Here is a 13,506-nt window from a genome sequence, read left to right on the forward strand (position 1 = left end):
AGCATTTAACGTGCTTTATGGATGTCTTCTGGGAGCGTCACCTGGGGCTGTGTGAATCACCAGAAGTAAGTATTAATCATCCAGTCTGAGAAGCCTGCAAAGGTTCACTGTCCAATACCGGACGCGTGCTACCAGAAGGCAGAAGATCCTTCTGTGGTTCTCTGCACCCTGACCCAAACAGTCAACAACCAGCACTGCTCACGTCTTCTCCCCCTGACCACAGCAGATGATTCGCCCCCTCCAAGATCCGTCTCAGCCTCCCTAGGGCAGAAGTAGATGCTTCCTCATCAGAGGGCACAGCCCCCTCCCATTCCGGAAGAGGTTGCCCCTATCTCTTCCCTTCAAATGTTGTTCTGCCCATTGTCCCCATTGGACCCTTTTCTGCCCTTCTATTCCCTGGTAAAGAGCAGGATTCCTCTCAACCTCTTTAGCTCTCTTCTCTCCTCTCTTTGTACAGGAAGCCCTTTCACTTTTTAAAGAAACAGTTGAGTCTCCCTGATAACCTGGGGGGTGAGGGGTGGGAAGGCACTTCTTCAACTCCTCTGCCTTTTCCTCTAAGAGGGAGACCAGCGTGTACTTTGAGAAGAGAGAACAGTCATCTGGCCATGCAGAAATAGAAACTGTTTCATCCTGCAGTTTCCCTTTAATTGTTCTTTTAAAGTAAATAAAATAAAATAAAATAAAAACCAAGTTTGGGGCAGTTTTATCAAAAAATACTTTTATAAGGTGTCCTTTTCCCTGGTCTGCTGGCATGTTCCTAAGGATATCAGTCACCTAGATCAATAAAACATATTTTGTAGACATATTCTATAGTACTTTCCCCATAGAGTATCCATTCAATGTTATTGCCACTATAGGACAGTTTTGTCCCAACACAGCATAAAAGTCCGTTCCTGATTTCTGTAAAGCCAGAGAATTGTTGGCGGGGGGACCAATTTGTTTTTCCTCAATTATCTGCTCATTTTAAGGTCTCTTTGTCCAATGCATATTTGTCACTTCTCATTACTAGTTGAACCCTGGAGTTGACATGTCCCACTTCAGCAACATTCTGATCTCTTCTGTGGCCGCCATACTGCTGCCTTGGCGGGGCAGGCTTCTTCAGCAGAAGCCTGCCACAGAGCTAAGCATGAAGCAATCAAACTGCTGCTGTCCTTTGGAACAAACCACCTGTGGGGGGATCACCGCTCCTCATCTTCTCCTAGGTAGCACCTTTACTGCCACACCCCTCTTCTGAATAGCCTCCATCTGAATTGACCATCTTTCACTTTGCATCCTACCAGTAAATGTAAGCCTCTGAAGGGTATGGACTATTTCGGGTTTTGCCTTTACATGCCAGACTTTATAAATTTATTGAACTGAACTGATCAAAATAATTGAATCCATCATTTTAAAAATAATTTTTGACAGTTTGAAGTAAATGAGTCAAATGCAAAAGAGAATACAAGTTAAGGACTAAGCAAGTGATTTACCAAAGCACAAAAATCAATGTCTTTATCTCTTTTTTGCATCTGCTCTATGGTCCCTTCCCACTGTTTGATGAGTTCTTGCCTTTCACTGTGAACCCGTCGAAAATCTTGTGCTGCCTTATCCAGCTCAATCTGCAAGATATTAGAACAAAGGCACATTTTCTAAGTTTTAATTCTTGTTACAAACAGCATACTCAAGGCAATAACAAGCCAAGTCGACAAGTGATAAGTGTGCCAGGAATTGGACTAATAAGCAGTGGGGGAACAGAGAAAGGTAAAAATGTGCTATGCCCTCAAGGAGAAGAAGAGGAAGAGGAGGAAGAGAAGAAAGTGGAGATGGAGGAGAAGAAAGTGGTGGAGGAAGAGGAAGAAGAGGTAGAGGAAGAGGAAGAGAAGGAGAAGGAGCAGCAGCAGTCGCTAGCATTTACAGGGGGCTTTAAAGCTCCCATAGATTGCAAAGCACTTCCCCAGCATCATCTCATCTGATGCTCACAACCCCCTTGCAGGGCAGGAGCTCTTATGAAGGGGGAACTGACCGACAATGCTGAAGGCCGTGGGGGTGGCACCTCCAGTCATACTGACCTGAGCAGACAGGGTCTCAGTAAGTTCATTGTCCAGTGTCCTCCGCTTCTCGTTGCACTCTATTGTCAGCTTCTCGACTTGCAGGATTAGTGCCTGCACACACAAACATCAAGAGTTAAGTATTCATTGCCTAAAAGCTGTCAGATCCTGGGTCCCCAGAAGTATCATCTATAACATTTATTTAGAATACAGAAGACTAAAAGATAAATGGGTATTCTCACTCTAAATGTATTATCTCTAAATGGCCAGACAGTCTGACTGTGCACTTAGTGCTGACTCAAGCAAATGATTCCTACATGAGTGAAAATTCATTTTTTCCCTGTTAAAATCCATTTCCTTTTTGGTTCTATGATTTGGTGCTCACCATGAACTGGATCTTCTCATTCTTTTCTCATGATCTATAGCGGGGAGGCTTCTCTAGTCTAAGAGACCTTGGACTCCCACACTTCTTATTCATGAACCACATTTTCTTCCCTATTTTCACCATCTTCCCCTGTGTCCCTTTGCACTGAAGTCCCCAAGCATCAGAGTGTATACTCTCTTAATTTGGATCGTCTTCTCAAATTCATCATAGAAGTTTTCTACCTCCTCATATTCTGCAATGGTCATTCCGAAAATCACAGAATTTCTGGGTGGAAAGGACCCCCAGCAACCATCTAGTCCAATCTATACTAAAAAAAAATGAAACCCCATTTTAAGAGCAGCTTGGTGGCACCATAGTGCCCACAGTGCTGGGCCTGGAGTCAGGAAAACTTATCTTCCTGAGTTCAAATCTGGCCTCAGGCACTTACATGCTGTGTGATCCTGGGCAAGTCACTTAAACTTGTTTGCCTCTGTTTCCTCATCTGTAAAATGAGCTGGAGAAGAAAATGGCAAACCACCCCAGTATCTCTGCCAAGAAAACTCCAAATGGGGATCAAGAAGAGTCAGACACGGGGGCAGCTAGGTGGCGCAGTGGATAGAGCACTGGCCCTGGAGTCAGGAGTACCTGGGTTCAAATCTGGCCTCAGACACTTAACACTTACTAGCTGTGTGACCCTGGGCAAGTCACTTAACCCCAATTGCCTCACTAAAAAAAAAAAAGAAGAGTCAGACACGATTGAAAGGACTGAACAACAAACAACAAATTCTGAGATACCCAAGAAATGGTTATTTAGCCTTTGCTCCAAGCCCTCCAAAGGAGGGGAATCAATGATCTTTCAAGGCAGTCCATTCCATTCTCAGGAAGCTTTTCTAGACATTAAGACTAAAATGGTCTCTTTGCAATTCCTCAACATTTCTTATAGCTCTCCCTTCTGGTGCCAAGCAGAAAAGTCTAGTCCCTCTTCTAAAAGGCAGAGTTTCAAGCATCTGAAGACAGCTATCATGCTCCACCCCAAAAGTCTTATCTTCTCCAGGCTAAACAACCCCTGTTTCTTCAACTTATGAATCATGAATTCAAGGCCCTTCACCATCACCGTTACCTCCTTAGCCATTTCCTGCTTTATCAGCATCCATTCCACAATGTGGAGCCAAATGATGAACACGATACTTGTGTGACCATGGCATGTAACAGCAGATCTATCACCTTTTTAATCTTAGCAGTGAGGACTCTCATCTTTTGATGCAGCCCAAGATTACATTAGCTTTTGGGGCTGCACTACCACCCTAAAGACTCATACCAAACCTGAAATCCACTAAAATCCCCATCTACTTCAGACAAACTACCGTCTAACCATACCTCCCCATCTCGTACTTGTGAAGCCAATATCTAAAACCCAAGCATAGAACATTTCGTTCATCTTATTATATTTGACCCCAAACTTTAACTTTTCAGATATTTTTGGAATCTCTGTCCCTCAGTGTGTAAGCCACCCTTGCTTGTGCTACAGCACCTGCAAATTTGGTAAAGGATGCCACCGATGCCTTTGTCCAAGTCATTGATCCAAGTGCTAAATAGCCCAGGGGCTTCTGTTGACACAGAAGCTACACTCACTTTCATGCCAGTCACGCTGTAATTATTTCCCATCATCGCTGCAATACAAGACAACCAATTATTTCACAAAATTATGTTTCTCATTGCCTTTCTGCACATAATAGAACCAACGCTACTGACTTCTTCATTTGCTTCCCGAGGACAAGTTTCAGTCTTTCCTGGCCCTCATCTGCAGCTTCCTTTGGTCGTCTGTCTCCCTTGCTAGCAAGACCTTCAAGACCAATATCACTCAGTTCTTCCAGGAGTACATCCACTCAACCACGGGATGAGAATCTCACATGTAGAAGGTCAGCACCTAAATTAATGCTCAGGGACAAGCTAAAAACCATGCTATGCACTCTTACTGCTCTCGGCCCCCTTTCCTCACCTCCATCATGCCCAGAGGGAGTGGCCGGAGTCACAGGACTGAAGCCATTTTGGATTCTTCTTTATTTCATGAGTTGTTATGGCCAAAGAATTCAGCCCCAAACAGCCAACCTCCTGGAAATGAGTCACTCTGTATTAAGGCATGTAGGCTGGGCCTTAGAAAACAAGCCTAGTTGTGATTGTTAAATAAAGGGAATTATGCTTTTGGTTTTTGTTATTGTTGTTGGGTTTTTTTGGTTGGTTCCACTATTGTGCCTTTGATTTCCAGTAACAGTAACTTCAATTTTGGAGATTTTTTAAAAACACCTATTATCATAGCAGCTTCTTATATTTTCAATTAGCCCAACTATACAATTAGGCTAAGTAGGACAGTACTATTCCACTTAAAATTTTAAAACAGCAAAATTGGTACTATCTGAAAAACTGGTGGCAGTTACAATTTCAAAACAGCACTGTTACATTTAAACAAATTATAAACAAACACTGTGACAACGGTAAATGTCCCAAATACAAAACTGCCAGTTTTCCTGGATATTTCTTATTGGCTTTATCTAAACACTGATTAAATAGATTCTCATTTTTGAACTACTACTAGAAAGAAAACATTCAGATGGTATAAAAAGCTCAACAATGACTTTTTATAATTACCCTGATTTTGCTGTCGTCTTGTTGCGTGTACTTCTGGAGGGCGAATGCATCGCTGTCTTTATGAGCTGATTCTTCTAGCCAAGCCTCCAGAGCTTGCTGGTCCCAATTCATCTGACACCTCAGACATTCCAGTTTTTGAGACGTTTTGAATATGATATTCTAATTTTAAAAAAAGAAAAATGAAATGTGTTATACACAGAAACTGAATGAAGCAGCTCTCAAAATATCTCTATATTTAGCTGTATAAATGTGTATATATGCATGTATATCTCTATTGTATCTCTATATCTCTACTATGAATCTCATCTCCGTTATCAGATATTTATTGGATATCTCTATTATTAAATATTTACATAGATATCCATATAATTTATATATTTTATTATGTATCTATATAATTTATGACTTATAGACACACATATATTGCATATAGACCACATGCATACGTGTGTGTATACAAAACCTACAGATGGCGCTTACTACTTTGCTACTCCCCTGCTACTACATGCTCCCTCCCCTGGCAGAAATCATCAGCCTTCCAGGCTACAGAAGATGGCCTTGGTGAACTCTGCCTTGTGGCCAGCTACTGGCTAAGTTCCTCTAGACCACTCAAGGCTGCTGCTCAGACCTGTAGTCTGTCCCTAGAACCCCATCCTTAGGCGCTGCTGCTATAGAGGTTCCATCAGGCCTTGTCCATTTGCTGGCACAGCCCAGCATCATTCCCAAGCCACAACGGGTCACTGGCATAGGACAACAACCTGAGCAGAATGAAGCTGTTGGTGGTCCCCAGACAGGTAGAGCATAAATCAGCTGCAAACCTGCGTCAGATACAGTGTAATGTAAGGAACTGAGTGTCCACGTGCAGAGCACCAGGCTCCATGATGGGAAAATAATGCTATAGCGAAGACCCAGACCTCAAATTCCATTACAAAGCAGCAGTCATCAACCCCATCTGGTACTCGTTAAAAAATAAATAGAGTGCTAGATGAGTGTAACAGACTAAACTAGTAAGCATCAGAAGCACTGGAACTCAAAATTCCAGTGTTTGATAAAGTAGAAAACACAAATAACCGGAAGAAAAACTCTTTCTCTGATAGAAACTTCTGAGGAAACCAGAAAGCAGTCCGGTGGAAATCAGGCTCAGAACAACACCTTATACCACATTTCACAATATATTCCAAACAGATGTTGTTTGTTGTTGTTGTTCAGTCATTTCAGCCTAGTCCAATTCTTCACAACCCCATTTAGGGTTTTCTTGGCAGAGATAATGGAGTGGTTTTCCATTTCCTTTTCCAGCTCATTTTAGAAATGAAGAAACTGAGGCAAATAGGGCAAAGTGACTTGCCCAGGGTCCTGCAGCTAGTAAGTGTCTGAGGCTGGATTTGAACTCAGAAAGATGAGTCTTCCTGACTCCAGGCCTTGCACTCTATCTACTGCACCACAGAGCTGTCTTATCTAAGTGGATGTTGAAAATGATACCATGAAAAAATAAGGATAGATCATATACCTCTCACAGCTAATTGTGGGAGATGCATCCTTAATCAAACAAGACATAGAAGCAATTACAAAAAATAAAGGATAATTTGGATTACAAGAGACTGAAAAGCTTGTATACAAACAAAAATCAATATACCTAGGATAAGGAAGGGAAATGGGAGACTAGAAAAACATTTTTCTATCAAATTTCTCTGACAAAGATTTAGTATCCAAGATATATAGTTAGTAAATATGTATAAGACTAATAATCATTCCAAATGGTTAAAGGATATGAACAAATAGTTCTCAAAAAAACTGCAAAGAATTCACACCCTACATGAAAAAAGGTCCAGATCACTAATAATAAGAGAAATGCAAGTCAGAACAACAGCACATCAGAGCAACCCTGAGGTTTAACTTCACTCCCTGTCAGTGGGCAAAAATGGCAACATTCAAATCTGGAGGGTGGGGACACTAATACATTGTTGGTGGAACTGTGAAATGGTACAACCATTTTGAAAAGCAATTTGAAATTATGCAAATAAAGTGACTAAAATGTTATACCCTTTGAACAAAAGACTCCATCACCACAAGGATTATACCCCAAGAAAGCCACCGATAAGAAAAAAATCCCCAAATACTCTAAAATTTTTATAGCATCACTCTTTTGTGATAGCTAAGAATTGGAAATAAAGTAGATGCCTATCAATTGTGGAACAGTTCAACAAACTGCAGTTCCTGGATGTAATGGAATACTTCCATTCTATAAGAACTGATGTGTGTGATGGATATAGAGAAGCCTGGAAAAATCTATATGAACTGATACAGAGTGAAGTAAGCAAAACCAAGAAAACAATATATCCAATGACTGCAACAACATAAATGGAAAGAAACACACACCAACAGATCAAAAGCAAATGTGACAAACTTATCAAGATTAAGTCAGATCTGAATGAAAAGCTATGAGAAAATACCCCCAACCCCACCCCTTTGTAAAGGTGGGAAGTTCCCACATGTTCCAACATTGCATATATTTTAGGAATTTTTCAAGGTACTCATCAAATATGCTGACTTTTTTTCTTCTCTAAAGATACTATTTGTTATATGGGATGGCTTTCTGAGGAGAGGAAGAAATTGAAAACATCAATAAAAACTTATTTTTTAAAAAGATTTTTTAAAAGTTCAATAGAAAGAATGAAGGGGGGAAAAGGGAAGTAGAAGGAGGAAGGGAACAAGAGAGAAAAGATAAAGACAGAGAGAGGGAGAAAGAGAGAAAGAAGAAAGAGAGACAAAGAGACAAAGATAGAGAGAAGGCAAGGTTCCTGCTTCCCTGAAGTGTATAATCTACATATATTTATTTGTGTAAGTTTACAGGGACAGTTTTATCATGTTTTAGATGCCCACAAAAAAACCTTCACAAATACATAAAAAACCTAAAAACTATTCCCCTTCCACTGGGAAAATTAGTATGGTTCATTTTGTTTGCAAAGATTGGGGAAAAGATCTTAATAGAAAATTATCAACAGCATAAACTGTTAAATGGGATTAGACCACATACTTCCCTTTCAGTTTTCCTTTCTCTGACTGTAGACATTTCTTTTTCTATTCGGTGAATCTCGTCAGTCACTCGTCCCATTTCTCTCAAAGCAATGGCCTTTAAGTGTTTTTCGGTGTCAATCTCATTCTTTCTGGCTCTGTAAAGAGACTGTGGAATAATATTTACAGGATAGAGAAAACATTCCATTTTAATGCTGAATAAAATTATCTGTGATACACTCTCCCACAGAGATAACTGATAGACCTCAAACAAAATGCCTAAGTATTTCTGACCAACTTCTCACCCCTCTCAAGTCTGCGCCCCACCATGGTCATAGAATGTTTTACCTCTGAAAAAAAAACCAAGAGAAAACATTAATGGCAACAATTTCCTGCTATTATGTTGGTCAAGAAGCAGCAAGTCCTAGGGGAGAGCTGGGTTCAAAAGTCAATCACCTTCTCAGAGTCCCGTGTAACTTCCTAAGCCTCTAAGCTGCAGACCAGGTGACAATCACCACTGGACTAGGGAGGTTCCTCATCCTAAGAGGTGTGTTATCATTATCCTAAGGAAGATGAGATGTAGACCAAAAACACTGGTCAAGATAAACCAAAAAAAAAAAAAAATGAACCTTAAAAATCAGACTTTGAAATGCACAAGTCTTAGCATATTTAAAATAAAATTTCCCCTCTGAGTACTTCCCCAACTCAATACTGGAAGATTCTTCCACAAAATCAAATGAAAAAGGGTTCTGACTACATCCAATCACCTGGAGAAAGAAAACAAGGTCAAGGACAGCATCTTCTTGAATTCTGGGTCAACAACTCCCAGGCTCATCACCAATGACCTGGCTAACAGCTGGTCAGTCACACTCTCTCCAAGCCTACCCCTTTAAATGCCAGTCAGTCTGCAGCAAGAGCTGACCTCTCTGGGCAGTCAGAGCAGTCCCCAAGGGCCTCGGACATTAAACCCAGTTTTCATGACACTGGTTTGGTAAAGGCTCCCAGGTTTCTTAGCAATTCTTGCCTAAAACCTGACACTATAACAAATAACAAATCCCTGTGTTCTTACCTTTTGTCATTACCCTGTTGCATCTGGGAACATTCTTTCCTAGAGCCATCTCTCACCACTACCATGCCTACCTCACAAACCCTGGACTGATTCAGAAGACCTGGGTTCTGCTTCTACCAGAAGGGGAAAGGACATCCTATATTTGGAAATGAAGGCCATGTAAAAACAAACAATAAAGAGGTTAAAGGACTTGCCCAAAGTCACCAGAGCCAAGAAGTGTCTGAGACAGATTTTGAACCCAGGACATTCTAAAGCCAAACCTATCACTGCTATTTACTTTATGTAACACGGCTTCCTTCCCTCTCAGTTGGTTTATCTAATATTGAGAATGTTGAAACAACAAGCAGAAGGAAAAAGGGCATACTTGGGAAGGAGAAGAACTGGAGATACCAGAGCACACTCACTACCTCTTCTTTGGTAGCATGGAGCAATGGAAAGCACCCTTGACTTGGAGCTCAAAGGCCCGGGTTCAAATCTCACCTCTGCTACTTACTACCTGCAGAAAGAACCCTGGGCAAATCACTGACCCAATCTGGACTTCAATTCCTAATCTATGAAATGAGAAGTCTGGACCAGACAACCTTCCAGCTCCACGCCAGTGATCCTAGGGTCTATCAAAGGAGGCAGTTGGTCTGCCAGAGAAGAAAAGGATCATGGGAATGACCCAGTAAGATTTTGTAAAAAATAAGGCAAAGGGGCCACACTGAACTCACAAAATCTCATCTGGCCATCAAGGCCATCCCGTGGGTGGATGGACAGCAGGAGGGGCTCTGCAGTGGGAGCCACTGCTCCAACAACCCCCTGGTCTTACCTGGGTGAACGAGAACTCCTGATTGACATTTTTTAAATGACACTTCATGGCATTAATTCTCTCCTCATAGTCACAGAGCTGATCCCGCAGGGCTGCCCTCTCGTTCTGCATTTTCAGCAGCTATAAACAGAAGCCTCAATTAGCAGGAATCCTTCTCACTTCCTATCAGGACAAGGAAAACCCGAGGAGGACCCAACAGTCCTTTGCTACATGTGGACTTCTAAAACCCATTCTTTTTTTTTTTAATTAGAAAGTTGATTTTGTGACAACAAGGGGATATCAACAAAAAAGAAAGTAGGATGAAAATCGGTTACATATATGTTGGAATCACAGCGTCCTTTGCTCAAATGCATTTTTCTCATTGAAAAACTGCATCCTCAAAAACAAACAAAATTAAAAAACCGGAAAAAACAAAAAACCCTGCATCCTCAAGAGGAAACCCACAAATAACGTTATCTGTTAGTATTTAATCATTTTAATATTTAATTATTTTTATTTATTTTCTTCAACAGTTTCCAATTACATTTTAATCTGGTTCAGTGCCAGCTTGGGAGTGTTGCAGCTGTTGTTGAGTTGGACCCCAGTGAAGTACAGAGACAGCCTGAGATGTAGTAGATTCAAGTTCAACCGCCTGTGATTCAGGATCCCAGAAAAGCTACTTCATCCCTCAATGCCCCAGGGATTCCACCCTGCCCTAGTAAAGGGAATTTCTCTATCAATAAAGACTCAGGTTCAGTCCACATCCCAACCGCACACGCGCCAGCACACACCTGCTGTCACCAGGGAGAATGGAAACCCTTCTGGAGCAGATACTGCTTCGTTTTTATCTGTCCCCAGTGTTTAATACATAGCAGGCACTAAATAAACAATACAAATTGCTCATATTTCTATAACTCTATTACAGAGGTGTTATCATTATCCCTACTTTACAGATGAGGAAACTGAGTCAAAGAGAAGTGACTTGTCCAGGGTCACACAGCCAGGAATGTCTTGGGCAGGATTTGAACCTAAGGCTTCCTAAACCCTAGTACATCACCACTATCTGCTATGCCGAACTGATTCATTCCTATGAGTTGGTTGATTGGTTTAATATTTTAAATGCTATAATAATGCAGGCAGGGGAGGGAAGACTTGGAGTGAGAGAAAGTCCAGGCACAGGACAGCAGGGCAGGAATTTCTGGGCACATCTGCCGTCCCTCAATCCTGGCTCCTTCACTGATGACCCCAGGGCCATCCTGACCCTCCACTGCCCCCTTCTCTGGCTCTTACTTTGGGACCCCTGACCCAAGAACCTGATCCCTTGCCCCAGGATCCCCAACCTTGACCCTCTATCCCAAAACCCAGGCCCCAGAACCCCCCTCCAACCTAGACCCCCTGGGCCCCTGACCCTGGCCCCAGAACCTCTAACCCTGACTCTGGCCCTCTGACCCCCATCCCTGATCTCAGACCTTGACCCCAGAACCACCAACCTCATGACCCCTGACCCCCAGGGTCCCAGATATCAGACCTTAGACGCAGAACCCCTATACCCCCAACCTCAGCACCTTGATTCTCCCAACCCAAGACCCCAGCCCCTTGACCCCTGATCCCAAGACCTCTGACTACCGCCCTATGACTCCTTGTATCCTCTGACTCCTAACCTCAGTCGCTGGATCCCCAACCTCGGCTCTCTGACCTTCCACCCGGCCCCTTGACTTGGACCGACCTCTACCCTCTGACCCTAGGTCCCAGGACCCCGTCCCCCATCCCCCAGATCCACCCTCAATCCCCAGACCCCCGACATCAAATCTCAAGACTTTGACGCCGGACCCTTGACCCCGACACCTTGAGCTGGGCCGGCTTCAGTCTGCCCCGCCTCTACCTCTGCCCCCAGTCCCAGATCCCGCTCACCGTTGACTCCAACTCCTTGTTGCGCTCATTAGCCACGGGGATGGCGAAGCCATCCTCCCAGTGCAGGTCGGCCAGAAAGTCGCTGCTCATGCTGGCGGCGGCGGCGTTGGGACCCCGAACCAGCGGATTCAACTCCTCAAAGTCTGAGCCCTGTTCCTCGAAGGCGGCCCAGCAGCCCTAGCAACCTCTTAGCGCGCTTGGTTACCAAACAGGAAGCGCCTCGGGAGGGAGGAGGGACTTCCGCACGATGGGGTCAGGACCTCAGGCCAGAGGACTGGGAGCCTCGAGCCTGATTGGCCCATCCTCTTTCTGGCTCTGCCTCCCGACGCAGGCGCGTCCTGCCTATTTAAGTCCCCAAGGAACCAAAACACTGAAGGGCGGGGAAAGGAAGGGCGGATACGGGCACGCTGATTGGTCCATCTGGGAAGCACGTGCTGCGTGGTTCACCAATAGCTGGCTTTATTAAGCGGCCTGAGCTTATTTTTAGAAACTGTGTATAACTTCCTGTGTGCTGTAGGAGCCTTGGGGCGTCTGCCTTGGGAGCCCTGAAGCTTGTGGGCGGCAGGTGTCCATTTGCCGCGGTCTTTTCACCCCTTTCCAATCCTCGGCACTGGCGACTGTCCGACTTCCCTCTCCGAAATTACTGGCGATCTCCTGGTCGCCAACCTCAGCCCCCCCTCCTCCTTGATCTGGCCACACGTCCGTGTGGGGCAGATCAGCTCTTCACCATCCAGCCCCTTCCCATCTTTCTGGCTCCAGGATCCCGCCACACTGGCCAGCGGGCTATTTAGCGCTCGTACGTGAAACTCCATCCCCGCACCTCAGCCCGGGCCGTCCCCCCGTGCCTCAGATGCTGTTTCTACGCCCTGGTTCCTTTCAAGATTCAGACCCAGCTCCACAATCTGCAGGAGCTCTTTGCTTGCCCCACCACTCCCCCTCCAAAGTTACTTGGTGGCGGCTTTATGTTTGCTATCTATACCTTTATGTTTACACGTTTACGCCCTCCCCCGCCCCCCCATTAAAGTGGAAGTTCCTTGAGGGCAGGGACTTTGGTCTCCGTCTTTGGACCTCTACTGCTTAACACACAGCGAGTATTTATTAAATTATTATTAATTTGTATGCTGCGTGAATACACATGCATAGGTATACACGTGCACCTGTGTATGTACAGGTTGTAGCAGCCAATGAGTATTAAGTACCTACCTTCTGTGTATGATTGGTATGCATAACCAGCGTATATATTGTAAGCAATTGCTGTGTAGGTTTGTGCGTGAGTGTGTGTTTTGTGTTTAACTTGTATATTTTGTATACATGTAGAGATACGGGTTTCCTGCTCTTACATTTGTATGCATTCCTGTGTTTTGTACATTTATAACAGCGTATAAAACCAAACCAGAGGTAAAGGCATTCATCAAAGATAAAATAGATCATTTTTATAAAATTAAACTGAAAGCTTTTGCATTAGCAAGAGAAAGTGATGTTTTGGGGAAAATATATATTTATATATATATTTTTTTTCATCAAATATTATATCAGATAAAGGTCTTATATGAGCAGAACTAGGAGAACATCATACACGGTAACAGCAATACTGTGCAATGATTGACTATGACAGCCTTATCTTGAGCAGTTAGATGGAGCAGTGGATAAAGCACCGACCCTGGATTCAGGAGGACCTGAGTTCAAA

The 13,506-nt window shown here is 43.5% G+C and overlaps 1 protein-coding gene across 3 annotated transcripts in view; it reads right to left on the minus strand.

Annotated features, from left to right (window-relative positions):
- Nucleotides 1-12,032, minus strand: part of CCDC39 (coiled-coil domain containing 39) — a 44,808-nt gene extending 32,776 nt beyond the window's left edge. The window contains exons 1-6 of one of the 3 annotated variants that reach the window (XM_043991888.1): nt 11,820-12,032; nt 9,930-10,049; nt 8,072-8,218; nt 5,038-5,196; nt 2,049-2,141; nt 1,470-1,598 (exon numbers count right to left, since the gene is read on the minus strand). In XM_043991888.1, coding sequence (XP_043847823.1) covers nt 1,470-1,598; nt 2,049-2,141; nt 5,038-5,196; nt 8,072-8,218; nt 9,930-10,049; nt 11,820-11,909 — 738 coding nt within the window. In that variant the 5' untranslated portion in view covers nt 11,910-12,032. Of the gene's footprint in view, nt 1-1,469; nt 1,599-2,048; nt 2,142-3,073; nt 3,118-4,023; nt 4,062-5,037; nt 5,197-8,071; nt 8,219-9,929; nt 10,050-11,819 lie in introns of those variants that run through there. The other 2 variants (XM_043991889.1, XM_043991890.1) reach the window with 2 other exon arrangements.
- Nucleotides 12,033-13,506: the final 1,474 nt, after the last annotated feature.

This window comes from Dromiciops gliroides, chromosome 3, assembly GCF_019393635.1.
Source record: "Dromiciops gliroides isolate mDroGli1 chromosome 3, mDroGli1.pri, whole genome shotgun sequence".
Lineage (NCBI taxonomy): Eukaryota > Metazoa > Chordata > Mammalia > Microbiotheria > Microbiotheriidae > Dromiciops > Dromiciops gliroides.